This window comes from Ochlerotatus camptorhynchus, unplaced genomic scaffold, assembly GCF_037179485.1.
Source record: "Ochlerotatus camptorhynchus isolate MF236.1 unplaced genomic scaffold, CSIRO-AGI_Acam_v1.1 ptg000306l, whole genome shotgun sequence".
Taxonomy (NCBI): domain Eukaryota; kingdom Metazoa; phylum Arthropoda; class Insecta; order Diptera; family Culicidae; genus Ochlerotatus; species Ochlerotatus camptorhynchus.
This window is the reverse complement of record NW_027040794.1, coordinates 1,814,351-1,839,995: the sequence shown is the minus strand read 5'-3', so window position 1 is coordinate 1,839,995 and position 25,645 is coordinate 1,814,351. Positions and strand designations below refer to the sequence as shown.

The 25,645-nt window shown below is 37.7% G+C and overlaps 2 protein-coding genes across 7 annotated transcripts in view; one reads left to right on the top strand and one right to left on the bottom strand.

The window, feature by feature from the left end:
• Nucleotides 1-25,645, top strand: part of nolo (no long nerve cord) — a 777,697-nt gene that overhangs the window by 22,180 nt on the left and 729,872 nt on the right. The gene's annotated exons all lie outside the window — the stretch shown is intronic.
• Nucleotides 5,874-8,558, bottom strand: LOC135707268 (endoplasmic reticulum metallopeptidase 1-like). Its single transcript, XM_065229061.1, has one exon. The coding sequence runs from the start codon at nt 8,527-8,529 to the stop codon at nt 5,893-5,895; it is 2,637 nt and encodes an 878-aa protein (XP_065085133.1). The 5' UTR covers nt 8,530-8,558; the 3' UTR covers nt 5,874-5,892.

The window sequence follows — 25,645 nt, the reverse complement described above, 5'->3', positions numbered from 1 at the left end:
CTTATCAAAAATAGATGAAGTAAGATAATGTCGATCTGGAAAGAACAAAGCACTACCATGCTGTACATAAATTGTTTGTATGAAAGTTATTCAAAAAATCAATTTACCTTGCGCCTGACATCCACCTAGCCAAGCACGTTTTGCACGAACTACATAATACTTTTGGAATCCACGGTTCGTCAAAGTCTCCAGGATCAATTTTAAAATAAAGCCTGTATGCAGTTTGCAACGAAGCAGTGAAATTGACCGATTTTGTAAATATATAGTTGCCACACGCGTAACAAAACTTTTGAGGATCATTTTTACACTTGAATTCACGTTTTGTCGTATACATCGTTAAGCAATGTTAAAGAAAGAAAGCTGTCAAAATGAGTTGGTTGCGTTAGGTTCTCGCCGAGCGGTCTCACAAACACTAGCGTAAATTATATTGTTGAAAATATCCCATTTAATTTTGCGTGACAGCTGGTAGTGTTAGTGAAATGCACCGTATGCGTACACGTCCGCAGAAAGGCTTACTGGAAGTGGTGCATGAACCTAGGAGCGGGACAACGGCCAATCTTGGAACATTCAATTTCCATGATTTTACAAAAAATTTCATAACTTCGACAATTTCCAACCGATTTCATCCATTAAAGGCTCATTTTCTCCAGTTTTTAATGGACTTTAAGAATAAATTATGGAATGATTTTTTAAATCTTTTTATCCCATTAAAAATGTTGATTAAAACAAGATTTTTATGAAAAATTCGCAGGAAAAATAAAAAAAAATGCTGTAAATTTTTAAATGACTTCAAAATTAAATTTTTAATTAAGACATAAAATTCTATTGAACGATAGCAAATTTATTTAGCTTCACTTTCATAAAAAAAAGATTTAAAATTGGTGCACTAGTTCCAAAGATATTGACATTTTAATAATCGTACTTTTGACCAAAATTAAAAAAATCAAAATTTTTGTATATCTCAAAAATTGCTCTACTTTAATTTTTTCTGACCATGGCATTGAATTCAGCGTAGGATTTTGCATTAGAAACGTTGGTCAACCACTAAAGTTCACACTTTTTATGTTGTTTTGTAAACTAGTGTTATTTTTTGTTCGCTTTGCTGCCATTTTTTCACCAATGAGAGTGCAGCACATGTTTGAAACGATCGGTGATGATCCTCTGGAGATGTTAATGCTTATATCGGCATGATATAACCGATTATAAATATTTTAATTTTCGGTTCGTTAATCGTTAATCGATTATTCGAATGAAAATTGGCCACCACTAGATGAATGTGAAATGTCATTTCAAATATAAGGGCCGTACGCAAATAATGATACAATTTAAAGGGGACCTGGGCTAATCACAAATTACGTCCTCATGGTAACTGAAATAAACACGAGTGTCCACCGGTTGTTCACACTCTCATGAGGCAGTGAATGATGAGACGGGAGGCTGTTTCACCAAGAACACTAAATTGAGAGCACGCAATAAGTTTATATGCAATATGCAATAAGCTTGAAATGTGTGGAAGAAGAAAAAGAGTGACTCTGACAAACAAATGTCACGCTAGAGATTCTCATGCATTTTCACGCACTCACACTCACAACACCAAAAAATCTTTCCAGCTTCTTAGAAAATCCACTCAAACGTCTATTGAGATCACCCGTATAAAAAAGAACCATAGAGGCACAATGAAATGTATTGTTACCATAAAATATAATTTATTGTATTTACAACGATAAAATAACCATAGAATATATTGTTTTCACTATATACTCTATGGTAAATGGGTAAATCTACAATAGAGCAAGGGGGTTGTTATGTATCTTAACCATAGGAAAAATCACTTTTTTCCCGAACGAAGATGAGCTATTTATCATTAATGGTATTGTTGTTCTATTGTTGAAATTTTTTACTATATAGGACGTATTGCAAATCTATTGAAATAACAATATGTTAAAATTTCTTGTACAATATACGTACAATGAGACCGATTGTTGGCAATAGATTGTGATGTAATTGTATTTTATTTTATGGTAGGGTAAACACTCCTATAGTTGCGGTACGTTAGAAGCGTTAGGTTCCTATAGTTGTGTATGGAGACTCCGTACACAACGATAGGAGCCTAACGCTACTAACGTACCGCAACTATAGGAGCGTTTCCCCTAATTGTATTGTTATTCTTTCCGGACATGCTTCTGTATGCTGCGATAGTTTTACATCTACTGATATAAAAACAACATTAATAACAATGAATGTTGCAATGTAGCAATGTATGTTTGAACTTGAAAACTCATCGGTTATTTTTGTGCAGTTGAATTTTGCAAGGCAAAACTAGACTCACGCATGAGATTTGAATTTTTCGAACCGTGCCATGCACACACATATAGCCTCATCATAAAATAAAGACAGTTAACCAAGGTTAGTTTAACACAGGTATAGTAAATAACAAAAAAAATGTCTGCACGGCGAATGATAACGACCCAAATTTGAGTTTACTTCACTCATAATCGCCAAAAGTGCCGGAACTCAGCGATGAGTAAAATTTGTCTCATGGTTTCCTGTGGAAAGCCTAAAAAATCTGCCGGAAAATGAGTAAATTGATGAAAATTTTATTCAGACTCGAAGTAGTACCAATAGACTGAGTGAATCGTATCTTTACTTTTCTCAAATTCGGGATTTTTCCCCTGGAAAATCTAGGAAAAACCTGGAAAAACATGAGGCAAATTTACTCATCGCTGAGTTCCTGCACTTTTGGCGATTATGAGTGAACTAAACTCAAATTTGGGTTGTTCTCATTCGCCGTGTGTGCTGATAACCAGAGACGATGATTAATAAGAGACGCGCGAAGACTGAAGCCAAAAGTTCAAATCGAACCGTCAAACGCGGTTCCAATCGAGCAATGTAAATAAACACGAGCGCTTCACGAGGAAAAGCGTGAGGAGTATTGAGATGGCGGTTAAAATTTAATTTTTGAGATTCAAATAATTAAAATTTAGTTTTCCTAATAAAAAAAAATACCATAAACGAATGATAACCCAAATTAATGAACTATTATACAAATGGTTTGAATGATACCCGAAACACGTCGTTAGGCAACATATGCATAACGATTTCATTATGGTTGCGTATGAAAAGTGCAATTGGATATTATTTGACTTATGTAATACAAATGAAACACAAGTTAAATCTTTTGATATGCATTGTTATTTACATCAATGCCAAAAAGCAAATATTTATGATAAATTACAAAGCCGCTTTTTATTCACAAATGAATTGCTTCTCGATTATTTTTTTAAATGGACGTATCTGCTTTTGTAAACAATGCTTTTGTTCGTCGGTCGGCGTAACTGGTAGCTCAACCATGCATACTAACACCACTATCAGGTAGTGAGCTACCAGTTAAGCCAAATCAACGAGCAAATGCATTGTTTACAAAAGCAGATACGTCCCTTCGAAAAAAAATAATCGAGATTTCATTCATACAGGGTAGGAAGCATGAACCGCAGATTGCATAATTTTGAGCAACGCTCTGTAAAATATCCGCTCCAATATGGTATATTAGATTTCACTCTGTGTTGTCAAAAATTGATTATTCAAATACTTTCTAATACTAGTGACTTTTAATATGAGCGAATACTTTTTTGATCGTTTCGGTAGTATCGGTATTCAACGATACTACCGAAACGATCAAAAAAGTATTCGCTCATATTAAAAGTCACTCGAAGTAGACACAAAATGGTGGGCTGCCAAACCTAGCAGACAAAATAGCTTAGATGGCCATGCAACCAGATTTACTTTTAGCTCTTCGCACATCTTCTATCTTCTTCTTCTTCTATATATATAAAAATGAATTTCTGTCTGTCTGTCTGTCTGTCTGTCTGTCTGACCCTTATAGACTCGGAAACTACTGAACCGAATGGCGTGAAAATTTGTATACAGGGGTTTTTGGGGCCGTGGAAGGTTCTTATGATGGTTCGAGACCCCTCCCCCTTCTGTAAGGGGGAGCTCCCATACAAATGAAACAGAAATTTCTGCATAACTCGAGAACTAATCAAGCAAATGGAACCAAATTAGGCATGTGGGGGCGAGTGTGGGGGTATAAGGAGATAATCATAGGGGGTAATCCCTTAGATAATAGGGGGGGGGCTACGTACAATATAGCGTGCTTTTTTTAAATCGGCGCATAAACTCAAGCTAATATTGAATCCCGAGTAAGACCGGGCACACTCAGCTAGTCTCTTATAAAACATCGTCTCTGCTGATAACAATATCGCATCAAAATTATAGAAATTTGATGTTAAATTTAGAACAGAAATTTTTCAAATACAATTATAAACACACAAGATGACATAGGCATAGTCATGTAAAACACCAATATCGATATGTTGGATTCTTATGCAGTATACAAGAAATTATTTTGAAAAAAAATCATCCATGCGCGTATAGGAATTTCGCTCACTTGTTTGTATGATTGGTTATCGAGTAATGGATTTGATAAGGATATTGTTGTTCGGGAAATCCTAAAAGATTAACTTATGTTTTCCGGGAAAATTGGCACCTCAAAAATGGCAATGGTCATATTTTAAACTTTTTTTTTAGCAAGCCGTTACAGAAAAAGGTACAGACATCCATTAAATTTTGTTTGCCTCGTCCCCCGTCTCGATGAGTCTCATCGTCGTTCACTGGTCACCATAGCCAGTCGAACTCCAGACGAATCTAGAACTGCACTACCGTTTATACTGGCAACATCCCTATGACGAGACAGCGAAACTCTACCCCCCCCCCCTCTTCACCCCTTATCCTATCCTTCGAAAATCTACCCATCTAACCTCGGGTAAGCCACGAGTATTCGGCCCAACTCCTACTAGAGTAGGTGTACCAGTTATGACAACACGTTCCTATTTTGGTGTGTTCCAATTATGACCTAAGTAATTCCCACGTATAGCGTATAACGTATAACCGTAATTGGTACATCTACCCTAGACATAAAATTAAGTAAATTTTGTTACAAACAATGAACAACGAACTACCGGCTTCTTAAAGTGAACACGATTGAGCCTTCCAAGTAAACGAACTAGATAAAAAATAAAAAGTTTTTTTTTTTTACTTAGTTGAAGATGCTAATTTTAGATAACAGACTAAAGTGGTAATTTTTCTACGATAGATGAGGAGATAAAAGTATAGAATTGATAGTTCCGTTAGAGTACGGCAGTTTGAAAATTTCATATAGAGAGTAGAAAGCGAGCAAGGACAACTTTAGGAAGGTACAAATCGGTTTGATCATCTCTCTTTACCAAACTCCCCGTTGGGCTGGTGAGGGATATTCCCCCCTGATTATACTTCCTCCTCATCTATCGTATAAAAATTACCACTTTAGTCTGTTATTTGAAATTATCAATCTTCAATTATTTAAATCGTTGACTTCACGCAGAAGTAATACAAAACATATAGTCAAAGTAAAAAAAATATTGAACATTGTCTCAAGTTTTGTTTAATGTGTTGAATTCACATAAAAAAGCGTACTCGCAAAAAGTTCCAAATCTTTAGCAAAAAGTCGTGAGCTTTTTACAAAAAAATATAAATAAATTTACTGTTTGCTTTTTGAGAAATTTTATGTTTTTTTACTTTCTTAGAATTTTTACTCAAAATTACAACTTTGACTCAGACGTCATTTCGATCAGAAAAGACACCATTTAGAATGAAATTACAAGCTCCAAAATTGCCGATTTTTTGCAAAAATGTGAATGATTACCCATAACACACAGTGCTTTATGCAAAGCGGAGAAGTTCGAGTTTTTCCAATGCGTCATTTGACGTGAACTGATCTATTTGATGGACTAAGGATACGATTTAGTTTATTAAGAATTTGCTGGTCAAAAGTTATCAAAACACTAAATATTTATTTCAAAACACATACACATTCATAGCTGCCACCGACGGTATCACGTGAGCCCACGGAGGAAATTTTCCTATTAGATCCTTAAACTCCTGAGTGTGTTGGTCATGGTACTCCCAAAACGTAGTAACAACGGCAATATCTGCCAACGCACCATCGTGATGTTGATGTTCGAAATCCAGTGTCATGTTCCACGGTGCTCCGGGTAGACCATAGTTTATCAGCACAAAGTGTCCTTTTTGACCATTGAACTCAGTTGCTGGAGTAAGCTCCTCCAGTAAGTTCCAATTCACCAGCTTAACACCTGGCTTGGGTCCGATAATTAGCGAGGTTTGAACGCCACCTTCCATGGTAAACAATAAGCGCTGAACATGTTTGCTAATTTGCATCCTTTCTAGTAGGGATAGGGTTACCATTTTTTCCACCACGGGTTCCGGGCCAGGAAGCCAAAAATGATCAAACCGAATTTGATGCCACATGGAGTAGAATGGAATGGCACAGAAAATTTCCGTTTGGCAACTGCTCATTTCACGCATCCGAACGAGTGGTTCTTGAATCACAATGTCACGTATAACTCGCTCAGAATTACGATCCATTTCTCGGAATAGGAATCCGGAATCGCTGTTTCGAACTAGACCCCGTTCGTCGTGATAAAGCCTTAATGTGTGCGTAATGTAGTGTCTTTGGACGGTTGGAGTCTTAGCGCTATCATCCCGGTATGGGAAACTGGCTGGAGTAAAGCATGTTAAGAATAATGTTATGAGAATGATGGCAATGATTCGAGCCATTAGTTCGGAAGGCTTCTTCAGTAGCGAAATCAGTGGCGTTATGTAACTACTGATGAGCAGAGTGCAAAAGGCAGCAATCAATCCTATAAAGAATTCCGGGTTCTTGGTGCCACCGATTCGTCCGGATATCGGGATGAAGGTCTGCATAAAGGTGTGGTAGTAGTTTGAAGCCCAGAGCATTGTGAAAATCTGGAAGGCAAGGTGCAGCAAAAGCCATTTTGTGGTTGTATTATGATAACCCAGCACCGAGGTGGTTAATGATGACAGGAGTGATAACAAGGCAACAACCATAATGATGTATGTACTTCGGACTCCTGCCAGTGTTAACGGAATGATCAGCAATGACCAAAATAAACTAACTCCGATTAGCCGGGATTGTACGATTTGAGATAAATTCAGAGGGGTCTTCTTATCAGCAAACAGCTTGTTGACAATCATTTGGGAGAAGCAATGGCAGAGCAATGCCGGATCGCAATAAAGCCCCAACATAAGATAACGAGAGGAGTACCACGAAAGCGCGTAGCCTAGCGCATCTAGTTCGTGTCCAATGATAAGTATTGTCACGATGCTTGCAAGCGTACCACCAACTGTTGCTAAAAATCCATAAATTGTTTCCTTATAAACTGCAGTTCCACCATTAGGTATAGCACGCTTCAATCCATAGAGGGGAAACAAAACCGCTAGAATAGAAACTAGCATGTTGACAACCTGTCCAGTGCCTGCACTGTACGACACAAAGAACAAGCCCAAATAGTCAAAAAAGACACTGTTTCCTGTGGCTGTTTCCTTTTTTCCGCTGTTTGCCAGTTCATCACTGTTGATCATTTCTCTCGTTAGGGAAAGGATATTATCGCCAGTCCTTTGCAGCACTGCCACAGACAAATAGTCAATGTTATCAAACTTGGTGTGATATCGATATCCGTCGGCAACGTGAGCAAAATCCATTCCGGGCACCTGTCCGAAATCTCGAAACATTCTAAAATCCGTATCGGATGGAATCAATCCCGACTGGAAAACCTCCTCCGCAGCTGCATGAGCGAACGGATGCCTGATAGCTCGTGCATACAAATCAATCAACCACGGATGCTGTGGTCCGCTTTGAAACAAAATCTCTTTCCCCCCGGATCCAGCCGATTCCAAGTTCAAGAATGCAGCTACTTGTTTCGCCCACGGATGTTGCGTAATAAATCCATGCGCCGCTTGTAACGAAGTTTCTTCAGCACCATTGAACAGGAATATTATCGAATGACGATTACGCTTGGGTTCTCTGGACAACACTCTCATGATTTCCAACATGACACAGCAGCTGGCGCCATCATCGCTAGCTCCAGGGCTGCTGGCCACCGTATCAAAGTGGCAGTTCAACAACAGCGCAGGACTCGTTCCGTCATCATGCTCACTCACCAATTTCACCACCAAATTTTGCAGATTCCTGTACAGACTGGTCAATGGATGTCCCATGAAACCAACCGAATGTCCACCGGTTACCAACTGATGTTCGATGAGTAGCTGCTGGTTAGGGTGCTTACTGGCTTCGATCAACTCAATTTCACGCTTAATGTAATTAGCCGCAAGCTTTTCATTGGCTTCACTACCGATCGGTTTTGGTCCAAAATCGTTCAATACCTTTAAATTCTCCCATGCTCGCTCGGCAATGAATGCACCGGGGTTGTTTTCCAAATCAGCTCGTGTCAATGCATTCGGAAGATTGCTCAGTAGATAGCTCGAGATTGCTCCACAAATCAGCATCAACAGAACCCCGAGCATTCCCAACTGGGAATCAATCTGATGGAGATTGACGGGTGCATCTTGAGAAGATTTTGATTTCGTTTTCACTTTTCTCTGCCGGTCGACCATGTCTCGTGTAGTATGCAGACTGACTGTCACTGTTTGAAAATGTTCTCAATCTCCCGCTGATAAATGCAGCCAAATATAAACAGGTTTATCATTCTCACAACAATGAACGGCTCCAGATAAGCGGTTATCGGAGCACTGCGTAGGAACTGAAGCCTTATTCAACAACTTTGCGAAAAAAAATATAATTCTGGTTTGAATAATGTTGATACTAGTTGAATCTGGAAACTAGTGAAATAGTTTATAAATTTGGGCGAGGCATTTAAAAACCTTCATTCCTTCCGTTTACGGAACGATCGAATTGACGATTAATCGATATGTGGAAGTTAAATCAGAGTTTGGAGAATTGGAATTGCATGTACTTTGAATATATTGGCCATTAGGTTGAAGTACAGATAAGATTGTGTATGTGTAAGTAGTTGTTTCTCCTGGTAGTTGAAATGATCGACCGAACATTGGAACAAGTCGAACAATCGAGAGTCACCAGGTTGTAATGTGTATTGACCATCGTTTGAGGCTCTAGTCTATTTTTTATTCCGTGGGCCCCTATTTTTTTTAACTCTTTATTTGTTCCAAATTCAAAATAAATTACATTTCATTTTTAACCTAGGTGCTCCAGTTACTACAGTTACTTACCAGCCTTAATTGTTATGATATATATCTTAGTGTTTTTATATTGTTCCTGTCTTGGAAATTCAGTATTTTAAACAGGTTTTTTAAACCTGCATGTCAGTATAACAATTGATAGCTTAAAACTAATAAACTAAAACTAAATCTTATCTAAGTATAAAGGAAAATAAATCGTTGCAATTGAGGATTGTAACGATTTTTGCCGGAAATTATTAATTATTTTGTTGGACATTTGTGCTAAGGTCTCAACATTCGAAACTCTATGTACCTCGGTAGTACTGTACCAGGGAGGCAATTTCAAAATCATCTTCAGAATTTTGTTCTGAATCCTTTGAAGTGCTTTTTTCCTGGTAGTGCAACAACTAGTCCATATTGGCACAGCGTAAAGCATGGCCGGTCTAAAAACTTGTTTAAATATTAGAAGTTTTTTCGTCAGGCAAAGTTTGGATTTCCTGTTTATAAGAGGATACAAACATTTTATATATTTGTTACATTTGGCTTGAATGCCCTCAATGTGATCTTTAAAAGTTAATTTTTGGTCAAGAACTAATCCAAGATATTTCACTTGGTTTGACCAGGAAATTGGAACTCCGTTCATAGTGACTATGTGACTACTACTAGGTTTCAAAAAGGAAGCTCTGGGCTTATGTGGAAATATTATAAGTTGAGTTTTGGAAGCGTTGGGAGAAATCTTCCATTTTTGTAAATAGGAAGAGAAAATATCCAAACTTTTCTGCAGTCTGCTGCAAATAACACGAAGACTTCTTCCTTTAGCGGAAATGCCTGTGTCATCAGCGAACAAAGATTTGTGGCAACCCTGAGGCAAATCAGGGAGGTCCGAAGTGAAAATGTTATACAATATAGGCCCAAGAATGCTACCCTGAGGAACTCCTGCTCTAACAGGTAGTCGATTAGATTTGGAATTTTGATAATTTACCTGCAGAGTTCTGTCAGTTAAATAATTTTGAACTAATTTCATAATGTAAAGTGTAAAATTAAACTTTTTCAATTTAGCAATCAAACCTTCATGCCAAACACTGTCGAATGCTTTTTCTATGTCTAGAAGAGCAACTCCAGTTGAGTGGCCTTCAGATTTGTTTGAACGAATCAAATTGGTAACTCTTAAGAGTTGATGAGTAGTTGAATGCCCATGGCGAAATCCAAACTGCTCATCTGCAAAAATTGAGTTCTTATTGATGTGAAGCATCATTCTATTCAAAACTATTTTTTTTCAAAAAGTTTACTTATTGAAGAAAGCAAACTTATTGGACGGTAGCTAGAAGCTTCAGCTGGATTTTTATCCGGCTTCAAAATTGGAACAACTTTTGCATTTTTCCATTTATCAGGAAAGTATGCCAAATGGAAACATCTGTTAAATAATTTTACCAAGAAAGACAAGGTACTCTCTGGGAGTTTTTTGATGAGGATATAGAAAATTCCATCATCACCTGGAGCTTTCATATTTTGAAATTTTTTAGTTATAGACCTTACTTCGTCCAAATCAGTCCCCCAGGAATCATCAAAAATATTTTCCCGAGAGAAAATATTCAGAAAATCCCGAGCAACCTGATTCTCAATAGGACTAGTAAGACCCAAACTGAAATTATGGGAACTCTCAAATTGCTTAGCAAGTTTCTGAGCTTTTTCCAAATTTGTGATCAAAATTTTACCACCTTTTTTAAGCGCTGGAATTTGCTTTTGAGGTTTTTTCAAAATTTTTTGGAACTCGGGTCTAATTTAGAAACATTATTTTCAAAAGTTTTGTTCCTCAGGGCAGAGAATCGCTTTTTAATTTGTTTTTGCAAATCCCGCCAGATAACTTTCATGGCAGGGTCGCGTGTTCTTTGAAATTGTCTCCTACGGACATTTTTAAGACGGATCAAGAGCTGAAGATCATCGTCTATTATAATTGAATCGAATTTAACCTCGCATTTTGGTACTGAGGCAGCTCTTGCTTCAACTATAGAAGTAGTCAGAGATTCAAGAGCATAATTAATTTCATCTTTGGTTTGCAAAGGAATGTTTGGATCGAAGTTATATTCCATAAATGTTCGATATTGCTCCCAATCAGCCCTATGGTAATTGAAAGTAGAGCTGTTGGGATTAGAAATTATTTCTTGGTATATTTCAAAAGTTACTGGTAGGTGATCAGAACCGAAGTCAACATGGGTAACCATGGCTACAAAGATGACATGAATCAGTTAAGAACAAATCAATAGTGGAGGGATTTTTTGCTGAAGAAAAGCATGTTGGGCTGTTTGGATATTGAATAGTGTAATAACCAGCAGGACAATCATCAAACAGAATATTACCATTGGAATTGCTTTGAGCATTATTCCATGAGCGGTGTTTTGCATTAAAATCACCAATAATGAAGAATTTAGACCTATGACGGGTAAGTTTCTGAAGGTCACCCTTGAGAAAATTCTTTTGCTGGCCTACGCATTGGAATGGCAAATAGGCAGCTATAAACGTAAGTTGTCCAAATTTTGTTTCAACAGAAACTCCCAAAGTTTCAAAAACTTTGGTTTCAAATGAAAAAAGAATTTTATGTTTGATTCGTCTATGAAAAATGATGGCAACGCCACCACAGGGTCCATCAAGACGATCATTTCTATAAATTAAATAATTTGAGTCCTTCTTAACCTTATGGCCAGGTTTAAGGAACGTTTCAGTTATAACGGCAATATGCACGTTATGAACTCTCAAAAAGTTAAATAGCTCGTCTTCATTATCTTTAAGAGATCGAGCATTCCAATTTAAAATGTTTAATGCTTTAAAATCCATTACTGAATTTTAAAGTCATGACAATATTATTAGCAAATTATACTCCAGTTTGAATAGCATCAAACATGGAGTTAGATTTAAGCATATCAGAAATCATGTCAATTAATGAATTCTGTAAAAATTCCATTTTAGGAGCAGTATTGCTTCTTAATTCAAAATTTTGTTGGCCAGTATTTTGACTTCTACCCATTGCAATAGCAGCATAGGTAGCTCCAATTACTCGCTGAATATTGTTAGCAGCGAGGGAAGCAGGCATAGATGGAGAATTTGAAGCAGGGGTGATATTTGTACGTACGGGTACAAATGTAGAATTTGTTCATTGCTGACCGTTACAGCAGAGTAATTCGTACCTGCTCAGAAACGTGGTGCGTTTCCTACCTGGCGCTTAGAACCAGACTGTAGGATCGCTTTGCAAGTCTTACATTTCCAAAAATTGAATTTGTGGTTTTCACCACAATTGGAACATTTAAATTTCGTTGGATCTTTCTTCACAGGACAGCCATCCTTTGCGTGAGAGGAATCACCACAATGCATGCATTTAGCAGACATGTAGCATTTTTTTGTTCCGTGACCCCATCCCTGGCACTTATGGCACTGGGTGAGGTTTTGGAAACTTCCTCTAGTCTTCCTGAAGTGTTCCCACTTCACTCGGACATGGAGCATAAGGCTAGCTTTTTCTTAGGCCTTAAGGTTGATTAGTACACTAGACTGAAGTGAAATAAATAAAAATCATTACAAATCCCGTTGCGCGAATCGCCAGGACGGGATTTCACTTTCATTTTGATTGCTTGGAGTGGCACAACTCCAAGTAATTTTGCCAATTCATCTTTGATCTGATCGAGGGATGCACCACTGGACAGTCCTTTCATGACAACCTTGAACACACGTTCAGTTTTGGTGTTGTAAGTACAACAATGATGCTGCTTCTCAGTAAGATACTTGAGAAGACGTTTGAATCCGTCCAATTTGCAGTGAAAACTTGAATTTTTCGAAGTTCAAAAGTTAGGTGCGTTATCACAATAAGTGGAATCTTTCCTTCTTGGCATTAAGCCGGGATAGTTTACTAGAATTTTCCCTGAATGATGGATCATTCTCAAATTGATTGCTCAAATTAATTTCATCAGAAGGGGGACCAAGAGTTTGCCCTTTTCTTTTGCGCTTAGTAACCATGGCGCGGCACTAAAACTATTATCCAAATCGACTTCCAAGCAGATTACTAAAATAATCCGAACGATCGCAGAGGAATTTTCCAAATCGATATCCTAGCAGGATTACCTCGCGTAGGGTTCAAACAAGGATCGAAGAGAAATAAGAGTCAAACAAGGTAGACAATTTGCAGGTTTATTGAGCACTGAAAAGTGCTGTTTAAATATGTTGTAGCAAATAGATCCGCACGGCAAGAGGGCACGATGAGGACTGATACATGGACGTATAAAAAGAGATTCCCAACTCCCTGTGTCGGAAGGGAAAAATACTCTACAGAAGGAACACATACGTGTGCTTCCTTTGTAAGATATAGAGGCATCGGATGAACTCTTGCCCCAAGCGGAATGAACGGAAGCAGCCAGTACAGCAACCACAGGAAGAGAAAAACAGACAACGGAACGAGGAAGTCAGTGCGTGTATAAACGCTGATGTAGTGAATGAAGATGCGTCATCATCGTTATGTGATGAACTAGCCTACGGCTAAAAATCACAAAAAATAAAGAAAAAAAAAAAAAAAAAGATGCGTCATCAAAGGACAACGATAAGACCCAGAGGCGGTTGAAGTGCTGAAAGAAGGGATAGTGGAGATGGATGTGATTTCCCCAGATGCCTACAAGAACAATGTAGAGGAAGAAAGCGCTGCAGAAAAACAGCGGCCACCTGTTTTCAAACATCGGAACGACGCGTATTATTACTACAAAGTTGAAATAGTGGACTATATCGACAAGGAGCTACTCATAAACTCATAACCATTGCCCTTCATTAATATGTTTTGTTATTGAAGAAATTTAATGGTTTTCGTGGAATTCTTTTGACATTTGAGCCTAACAAACAAACTAATTGAAACAAAAGTTAAGTTGAGCGTAATATGACTGCAATAATGTTCGAAAAAGAAGTGTAAATTTCTGTTCAATATGATGTACACAAATGGAGCGTTACATATAATATACGTTTACATTGTATATCATGCAAAGTACTGACACATTTCATGTAATGTAGCAAATATTGTATACAAAAGCCCATATTTGTAAACATCATTGTTTACAAGTTGCTCGGTTGCGTGAAATTAAATACAAGCTTACGTGAATGAATGTTTACATTACAATTACAATTCAGAATTTGGCACGTTATGACATTTAACTCTATGGCAATCATGCACCGTAATTAAATTCTTTTCATGAACTACTGCGTTAAGAATTTTAACTTCAACTTTAATATAAATTTTAAAATAAAGTAGTTAGTTGCACATTAAAGTAAATTAGTTTCATGTATAGTAATATTAATAACATTGTGAATTCTTCAAGTATATGAAGTACGAAAATCACTTTTTATGCAATAAGTTGCAAATAGAAGATTTTTCAGCACCAGTGGTAGCACGCAAAAGAGTTTCGAAAAGTAGAACACTTTGGCACTGGATGCTGAAAATTAGTAATTTTCGACACTGCTATATTATTTAAAAAAAAGTAGGCTATTATGTGATTCAGAAGAGTGTCGAAAAGATACATTTTTCTGCACTAGCTCCAAACTCGTTGCAAAATTCGATTGGATAAACTACAGCTCGTGCTGAATTAATCTTCGTTTTGCAACTTATTGCATAAATAGCAATTGGTTTACCCTTATTACTACCTTAAAATATAATAATTACCTCACACACTTTTGCATACATTTTCACATTCCAATAAGACGGGTTCAGTGATTCAGTGCTCCAAGTGTCTGCTCAGTGAATGTTTGACCATTCCTTCCGGTTTTCCGTTTAGCATTCCCAACCAACATTTTCAGCATTATAAGCCAACCTTTCCAGCGTTGTGCTGTAATGTAGCTGAAATAAAGCTGTAGCTACAGCTACAAGCAGAAGCTTGCAAAATAGTTTTGGAGAGCGTTAACTCAACTTTTTCACAACCATTATTCAATTTGTCAGACGCACTGAATATCATCAACCAATAAACGCTAATGTAACTTCTATGCAAATATTAATCAACTTTCAGCTTATAGCTTCAAAACAAAGGTAATAAGCGAATATATTACTTACTTGATGGCTTCTTTACCGCTTTTACTCTGCTTCTTTACAATGCTAAATTAACTAGCCGAGAAAAGTAATTCATGTGCTCTATTATAAAGCCTCTACAGGGTGCGTGACGAATTTTTGCAGTAAATTTCAAATAGTAATTTCTCATGCTTGTGCATCATGATTTAGATATATTTGGCAGCACTGGATAGCTTATACTGTTAGGTGTAAGATTTAAACAAACAATGTTGACGTAACGTAAAGATGTCGAAACAAGAGAGCAATCTGTCAGCCGTTGTCGCTTTGTTGCGCGCCGGAGTATGCATGAAAGAAATAATTCGGTCGGTAAATGTGTCTGAAAGAACAGTGTATAATATTAAAAAAGGCTTGGGAAAGTGATAAGACGCAGCACCTGCTCATACTGCTAATAAAGCACAGAAATGGCTTATGGAAAATATTTCGTAAATTTTGGGAGGAAGAAATTTGGCCCCCAAGCAGTCCCGATATCAATCCGTTGGATTATTTTGTATAGGGCGTCGTCCAACGGGATACCAATAGAACCCCTCACACCACACTTAAGTCGCTAAAAGCTAAAATCAAGGCAGTGATGACATCTATGGATCGAAACAATTTTTTTGAATAAATTTACTTACAACTTCCATATGTTGCGAAAGAAAATAAATCGCACAAAATTCATTGCTAGAATAACTAACTGGTGTATTTTTTCTCAAATATGCCATTTACTGCAAAAATTCGTCACGCACCCTGTACTCAGCGATCTTGTTGTAGAAGCGCATGTAAATTTGTTTACGTCAGTTCAAAGTGTTGGCGTAGCGGAGTTGGTAGTATCAAGGTCGTCTCGAGTTCGGTTCCAGGTTCCGGTACAGTGAAAATAATTTGGTGGTGTGCTTATAAATAATTTCGATTAATTTAATTCGCAGTAAAATAAATACGATAAATTGCTCCTTAAAAAACGTAAACAATATTTAACCTGGCGTCAAGAGAAAGCTGTGTAGTGACTATTGGATAATCGGGTAAAGGTTGAGTAAGCGCCTTTCAAGTTCACACACAACTAAACAGTAGGATAACAGCTGTATAGAAGTGTAAATAGATATGCAATAAGAGCTTGTCCCAACCGTCCCAGCCATAAGTAGCTGACTAAGTTCGCCATATTTGCTTGTAAAGAGGTTGAGTAAAGGTTACCTCATATCGTATAGCATTTGAATACAACTTGAGGCTGTATAAATAAAATGAGCAAAGCGTTTACATTGCGAAAATTGTTAGTTGGGTTGGTATGATTTAACCAAATTTACTATTTTCAAATATTTTAATTATTTTAACTTAAAATGGTACTGCTGACCCAGCCAACAATTTTGTTCAAATTACTGAATTGCTAATCTGCTAAGTGAATCTTTATTCGGTAAAATTAAATCGTATAGAGTGCATAGAATTCAACTATATGTAAAAAATCTGGAGGCCATATACGTGCATGTAGAAAAATACTCTTACATTCTATGATTTCATATGATTCAGTAGAATTCTTTATACATCTCTATGTATAACTTTATCTTGCATCTAATATGATTTTGTATATGCCAATATATAATTTAAAATGTTATTTGTACGACTTTCAAATTACATCTCTAAAATTATGGCAATTAGTCAGACCAAAAAGTAAAAAGCAAGAAAAAATATCTGTTAAATGAACCTTAAATTTTCTAAAGTTGGTGGTACTTGGTGATATTGGTTTGAATAGAAGTTGGAAATTGGAATATAATGTGTTATCTTTTGAAATGGTGAACATATTTAAAGCTTAAAGTCAATACCACCTGCATTACCTAGTCTCGAACCAAAAATCTTTAGCTCCGTAGTCCTGCTGCGATCCTCGCTGGCATATAGGCTCGTATATTCGGAGCAATATATTTCAAATTATGATGCCTCGCATGTATACGTGATTGAATCTAATTCGATCTGGTGTATTATATTACATCATTCCTCCTCTAGCTGAAACTGCTTAGAGCAGTGCAGATTGCATTATACACTGGAGTCGCTTTTTACGCGGGTGATACGTCCCGCGTAAAAAAAAACCGCGTAAAAAAAAACCGCGTAAATTCCGGAATCCGCGTAAAAAAAAACCGCGTAAATTCCGAAATCCGCGTAAAAAAAACCGCGTAAAAAAACCGTGTAAAAAAAAACCGCGTAAAAAGCGACTCCAGTGTACAATCTTGTTCTGCATGTATATGACTTATTATCTTAGATAATTTCAATTGTACATTTATATGATTCGTAATGAGCTATTTTAATTTGCAACAAACATGGTCCCCAGAGAAACACGAATGAGTATAAATTCGGGCTTGGTTGTTGCTTTCGAACAATAAAAGTAAAGCCATGCTACAATGCAGTCATGGCCATGAAACATGTTAAAAGCTTATTTAATACCATTGCGGTTTAGCTCAAATCATTACTGTTATTGCAGAACGGCTGGAAATATTTTATTGAGGCTATGAACAATCAACATGCAAAAACGAAGAGAAAAAGTGGTAGCTCTGTACTGATCAGATGTCAACAATCAAAACAAACGTCTGTTCCGTAGTCGTAGTTCGATTAATTTTTGCGATGTTAATCGGTGATTTTATAAACGATGATACACCGCGTTGATGATCTGGATATTTACCGTCACGGAATAGCTCATCAGCTCTCAGCTCCGTATCTACTTTTGGAAACACCATGGTTCTCGTATATGGAGAATATTTCCCCTTGGTAGTGCATTTAATGCCAACATGTTTCGTGTTAAAGTTTTTAACGCTTGTGTGTTAATGCTGGAATTTTCAATGAAATCCGGTGAATATTTATGAGTACTCCAGAATCCAAAAGTAGCAGTAGCTCTTGTATCATCGGCGACAAAAAATCATAAGCATCTACGGGTTTACTCGCTCCATAGTAAATTACGACAGTGATGAGTGAAGAAGCTCATCACTATCGTAATTGAGTGAGGAAGCTCATCACTATCGGAATTTTGGCAAATAATTGGACAGAAATGATTTGCACTACTTTTGTAGATGGGATGTCTATCAATATTTTTGTTAATGGAACAAACATATCGGTGGTTACGTGTTTAAGATTTTGAAGACTTTTGCCTAAACCATAGTGCCAATATTTTCCGTTATCCTTCATATCTATTATTTCTCCCAACTGTTGTTAATTGGTAAAATACCTTCAGAAGGTTGATGTTTATAGGTCATATCAGGAAGCTCATCAAGTGTAGGCAAATCATCTACATGATCGTTGAAACTAACTATGGAGTTGGAATCTAGCAATAGTTGAGATGAAAAATCGAGATTTGCCTTTTTTGTAGGCATTCTCCATTTTTTTTTCTTGTGCTTTTGCAGCAATCGGCTGTATTCTCTTTTTTTCAAATGTGTGTCATTTTATTTTGCATCACAAATGAATACATTTGGATGTTACTTTTTTTGTTTCAGTTATATTGTTTTGACAAATAACGATATGACTGAAGCTGATCTTATGTACACATATATTTGATCATTAACATTTTTAAAATAGAACGCGTTAAATAATTCCTTATTGACATCAAATGAACTCATATAACGGCGCCGGTGGTGTAGTGGTAAGCGTGATAACCTCTCACCCCAGCAGGCCTGGGTTCAATCCCAGTCGGTGCCACCGGGATGTTCTGAGGCATAACATCTCTGATCACGCCTTCCTTCGGATGGGAAGTAAAGCCGTTGGTCCCCAGTTCATGAGTTGATGGGTCGATAGGTAGGGTCCAGGTGTGGGAGCTGCCTTCCTGGCACGTCGGTAGCATTGGTGCTCAGCACGGAAAACAAGATCGACGGAAAAAAACAAACCAAAGGATCAAATGAACTCATATATAATCTCGCAAAGAGGATTATAATCGTATCATAATTTTAAATCTTAAACAATTTCAACCAATTTGGTATTGCATTTCATGCAACTTTAACTTGATTTAGATGATTTATACGATTTTAAACGAACATCCTTTGTGGTTTGCTGGGGAACCTTAAGAATTGTAAGTCCTATTTTAAATTTGATACATACTAGGATGGATGATTTCAGCTTTAAAATGAAACTGGTTTTATTGAAATCAATTGGCATTTCACTTAGTAATCAACTGGAACACTGTAACTGTAATTTTAGGAACTAAAAACTAGGTTAAAATTGCTTATTTTCGGCTCAAACTATCCAAAAATAATTCGTTTCATGCACTACCACCTAGGCACTCGACTTCTAGTCAAAAAGATAAATTTCGATGCATAAATATCCCATCATATCCAGCGGCATTTTAAGATATTGAATTAAATGCCTTTTTTGAGAAAAAATTCCCGTTGTGCATTGCATGGTTTAAATTTGTGTCAGGCTTTATCACGATAAATTTAAACCTTTTCAAAAAGTTGTCTTATTTTTTTTATACAAGTATGCAAAGACTAGGGGTGAGACAGTTTGGCCAACAGGTGGAAAACAAAGATTTTAAATTGACTCGCTACTTGACTAGCCTATTGGTCCCAAGCAAATCGATTAACGTATCCCATTCTAGTCGAAAGTCTAGTACTACACTATGTTTGTTTTGATTCGCTATGAAAGTTTAACAGATACAATGAGGGGTTCGTGGATTTTCCTATGTTTCGAGGGGTGCATCGATTAGCTTGGGACCGAAGATAGTACTAGAGCTGAGCCAAAAAGTTGAGCTCATTTCTTCGGAACATTCTGGTCTTAGAGTTACCTCTATGGTAATACCCCGCACAGACTATGGCTTATATCATGTTATATCCAGCTTTCCACGCTCGGTAATTGGCACCACCGTCGAAAAATTGTCTCTTCTAGAAAAGATTGACAGTTCCTTATGGGATTCTTCGGTGGAGTGAAACGGTAGTACCAACAATCAATACGAAACTAACGATTTTAAATTGGCTCACTACTTGACTAGCCTATTGGTCCCAAGCAAATCGATTAACATACCCTATTCTAGTCGAAAGTCAAGTACTACACTATGTTTGTTTTGATTCCCTATGAAAGTTTGACTGATAAAAGTAGGGGTTCGTGGATTTTCTTATGTTTAGAGGGGTGAATCGATTATCTTGGGACTGAAGATAGTACCAGAGCTGAGCCAACAATTTGAGCACGTTTCTTTGGGGCCTTCTGGTCTTAGAGTTACCTCTATGGTTTTACTCTGAATTGGTTTTTTGCAGCAAGTAACTCGCGAGTAACTCATTGTACCTAAAAATGTAATCGACGTTCAAAGATTTGTCTGTCTGTTTACTCTCCGGTTTACTCCATTTACCACTTTAACATATTAGGCGTCAGTTTTGTTTGTAAACAAAATAGAATTCTCACGTAACTATTCAATAGGTTTGGAAGTGCTTGTTGACAACTAGGATTCCTTACACAGTAAAAAGTTGACACATCTAATCAAAATGATCTTGCACTTGACTCAGGCTGTCATGCGGCACTACGAATCGAAGTGATTTATCATTGATATTCAAGTGATGTGCGTTTTGAAACAAAGTGATTTGTCGTTGAAAAATATGTACTGTATAACACCTTCCAATCAAAATGATTATCATTTGAATTGGCACCACTGTCTTCATCCATTGAATTTGATTAGTTTTGCTTTTGGAAGCAAATGTCAAAAAGAACATGCCAAACATTACTTGCGAAGATGGCAAGTCAACAATAAATTAATTAAAGCAAGAAAGCGATAATTTTAGAGCGCGAGTATTACGAAATAGTTGCTGTATTCAATAATAGTGTATTATTCAGATAAGTTCTATTACAAAACATTGTCAAACTTATCGAATTGATTGATCAATGTTACTTCTGCTACAAGCCTTGTATTGTTGTTCAATATCACTTGGAAACATGAAATCTGGGTAGTAATATGATACATGTTCCATGGTCATATTCTGAATAACATATAATAAGGCTTACAGTATGAACAAGGCAATATATTTATTTAAATCTATATTCAGCAAACATGAAATCCAAGGATAAATTGATTCAATTTAAAGTGACAGTTTTTTAATATCAGTATGCTTGACATTTCGAGTTCAAAGCACTGCACATCAACAACGATGTACAATACAATCTAAAATGAAGTGATTTTCTGTTGATTTCATCTTGCTTCGATATGATCTCTTCCAAGCGATTTGCAATTCGATTTGCAATGTTTGGCAAGTTGTGCAAATTCATCAGCAAATCACTTTACATGAACATGATGCTTTTTTTTACCGTGTACGGTTGGAGTTAACAAACCACCAAGAGCTTTTCGGGTTCATACAAAAAATTTTGATATCAATGACTCGCGAAATTTAACAGTCGTTTATAGTACGGTGAACGAGAGTTGCAGTACTTTCGGAGGGTGGCTTTAGCGCGTGAAGGTGTGGTTTCGACCAAAGAGGCTTTTGCGGAGGTCATCGTACTGGGGCAATGCAGAAAATAGCATCTTCTAGCACAGTACTGAAAAATCCACAGCATCATTGACAATGTCCGCAAGCACATTGTTCAATGCAACATAATCGGCTCGGCAAAAGTCCAGAGAGTAGCACAATCGGAGTAGGTAACCTGAATGACACGACTAAAGTGGGATGGTCAGCATTTAGATAGGACAAGATCTAGCAAACGTCTTTTTCGGTTCGGAAAAGTGTTTAATTGAGTAAACCCGTGAAAATTAAATCCGTCCAAAAGAGCACAGCAAACCACTGGCATATGCGCTAGCAATGGGTCAATTAATTGTGTGCCGCTGTCGATGAAGTTCCACTATAAACCAGCTAGGTTGTAGTCCCCAAATAGGAGAGTGGGAGAGCGGGGACTCAATCAAATTCCACAATAATCCAGAGCTGTTATAATAGGCTGAAAATGGACGAGGTACTTAGGTACTTAGCTGGTTAGTCTCGTTAAGGCAGCAATCATAATGCCTCCATCGTGCGATTTTTTACTGTTCAGGGAAGATCGGTTAGTTCTGATGACGGCATAAAGTGATTCGAAAAGTTTCGATGAATAAATTCGGTCATCCAGCCACGTTTCAGTATGATCAAATCATATTCAGCCTCCGCAACAGCCAAGAAAGACGAGCCGATTTTAGTATTCAGCCCACGCACGTTTTGGTAATAAAGCCAGAAGTCGTTCGAGCAGCGATTCCGAGAGCTGGGAACAGAAGGAAATTAGGTTCCGAAATTTCAGAATCGTTGTTTTGCTTGACACCAGCTTTTCGGTTTGGCACCTCCATATTAGACTGGCCCACAAAAATAAAAGTTCTAATTTTCCACGGGCCAACCTCTAGATCTGTGCCTCTAGGCGATAAAACCATTTTCTGAAAGTTTTAGCTCATTTGGTTGTAGGATAAGCTGGTGCTTTTAGTTTGAATATTGTATGGGGAATTTGGATAAAAATACATGAACTAATGACACTCCTACACTCTATCGATCATAAAAAAAGTTTCCTCACTTTCGATTTGATTCAGAAGGCGTGATCAGAGATGTTATGCCTCAGAACATCCCGGCGGCGTCGACTGGGATTGAAACCAGGCCTGCTGGGGTGAGAGGAACATATGACCATTTTGTATTTGAAAATTTCAACCAAATCTCCTATATGAACATTATACCAAAAGCGCCAACCCAAGTAACGTCAAAAAGAGCTGAAACATTCAGATAATGGTTATCGCACCTAAAGACACGAGCCAGGATGTTGGCTTGTGGAAAATATGAACTGTTATTTTTAGTGGTAATCTAGTTGATACGGTAATCTAGTGGTAATCTAGCTGCCTGTATTTTGTTGCAATAAACGAACCGAAAGAACATAGCTAGCGGTAACGGCGCCGGTGGTGTAGTGGTAAGCGTGATTACCTCTCACCCCAGCAGGCCTGGGTTCAATCCCAGTCGGCGCCGCCGGGATGTTCTAAGGCATAACATCTCTGATCACGCCTTCCTTCGGATGGGAAGTAAAGCCGTTGGTCCCCGGTTCATGAGTTGATGGGTCGATAGGTAGGGTCCAGGTGTGGGAGCTGCCTTCCTGGCACGTCGGTAGCATTGGTGCTCAGCACGGAAAACAAGATCGACGGAAAAAACAAACCAAAGGAAAAAAAAAACATAGCTAGCGGCGTCGGTGGTGTAGTGGTAAGCGTGATTGCCTCTCACCCCAAAGAGCCTGGGTTCAATCCCAGTCAGCGCCGCAGAGATTTTCTGAGACATAAAAAGTCTGATCACACCTTCCTTCGGAAGGGAAGTAAACCCGTTGGTCCCCAGATTATGAGTTGATGGGTCGATAGGTAGGGTCCAGGTGTGAGAGCTGCCTCCCTGACGTCGGTAGTATTGGTACTCAGTACGGAAAACAAGATCGACGGAAACCAAATCAAGGAAAAAAAAAAAGAACATAATTATATAATAGGGGAAATGGATCTAATGTCGGACTAAATGCCCCTAATTTGGGCCCATACATAAATTCAGCAATCGACTAAATTTTCTATAGCGACCAAAAATATTAATTAGTATCTGTTGCGTTTGCAACGGCTCGACGAGCCCCTCGAAGAAATATGTGATATTGTTGTGTGTTTGTTTGTCGTTCTTCGAGGTTTTCTCGGACACGCCCGTGCTGTCAATGGTCATAGTCACAATAGATCAGTGAAAGCAAGCGGCGGCACGGGCGCTTTGGAAGAGCAAATCGCTCTGTTGGCTATTCCAATGCGAGAAAACATCGAAGTTGAAAGTACTGTAATGTATTGTATTTTGATGTGTATTTTAATTATATAAATATTACAGCTTTGTAGCATGTGGCAAATATTGCAATTGTGCGTTTAATTTGCTCTGCTGAAAGATCGGTGCCCATCGCCATTGTTATCAACAGTATCGTCTCAATGACGCGTTCATCTAGATAACATTGATAAATAGCAGATTTCTAGCGATGGGCACAATCTTAGATCCATATGCAAATATTAGAGCCATTTCCCCTATATCCATAATATTAACTTGAATCGTGATGCTTTCTTCAGCAAAGCTTACATGTTTAAGCTTAATCGAGTTGGCTGAACCAGTTATTTGCACGAAAGTGTGAAGGAATATTATTTCTCCATACATTTCGACCAATATCCCCATATAAATTTTAAATCAAAAGCGCCAGCTCGTGTTACATCCGAATGAGCTGAAATTTCCAGAGAGTGGTTTTCTCACCTAATGGCATACATCTAGGGGCTGAGTCGTTGAAAAAAATGATAAAAAATTCCCCCCATATAAATGTGGGCCAGTCTACTCCATATGTTGCTGTGATGACAAAAGTAAGAAAGCAAATAAAAGTGATCTTACTCACTGAGCAACGTGAGTTACTCGAGGTTGAGGCACCTCAAGTAATAGCAACTCGGAAATTGCTCATGATTAGGAGCTGTCTTGCCCCTTGTGTAAAGATGCCTAAAAAGTCAAAGTCTTAACATCCAATTAGTGTCATCAGGAATCTGAAAGGGTACTGCCTAGGCCACAGATCGAGCTGGTACGTCCTGGGTATATTGTACAACATCATCTTGATTCTCTTCGGCTGTGTCTAAAACAGAACGACAGTCTCCGTGTCTGAGTTGTTTTGTTATATAATTTGCAATCTCAAAAAAATAATTTTGTGGTTAGAAATCGTGACTAACATTCGAAAAAGGTCTTTTATAATGGTAATATGATCTCACAATTTCATAAATTGGTGTAAACACGGCAACGGAAGAACTTGAAAAAAAAATTAAACCGAATTAATTCATGGAAAATTATGCATGAAATAAATTTTTGGAATTTTTTACCATAAAATATGCAATTTTGTTATGTAATAAAAATTGCTAAAAACAAAAAAAAAATATTTAAAAAAGTTTTATCCATTTTAACATCGGCAGAGGCACCAGATTTGAGGTAATATTTTCAACCTTCTTTCTAAAGAGTTAAGTACATCGAAGTGGGTTTTTTTTATAGAATATTTACTATTTTACTTTTAAACATTGAACAGTGATTTTATCTCAGTGTATATATTATTTTCGGATAGACCATTAGGAAACCTCCTTCCCCTTGGTGGGACCAGCAATGCACTGAGGTTTATCGTAAAAAGTCCGACGCGTTTAAGCTTTTCCAGAAACACGGAACACCCGAGCATTTCGAAGCGTACTCGGCTCTTGAACGCGAACTCAAGAGCCCCATCAAAGCCAAGAAACGCGGATACTGGCGGCAATTCGTGGACGGATTATCGCACGAAACGTCGATGAATACGCTTTGGAATGCGGCGCGAAGGATGCGTAACCGGTCTTCAAATAACGAGAGCGAGGAGTACTCGGATCGTTAGATTCTCAAGTTTGCGTGAAAAGTGTGTCCTGATTCCGTGCCGGCACGGATGATTCCTCGCAAAACGACGAATTCGGTAGACGAGATCAGCCAGCCTTTTTCAATGCTTGGTCAGTTCCTGGAGCTCAATATTGTTCCGGATGATTGGAGGCGGGTGAGA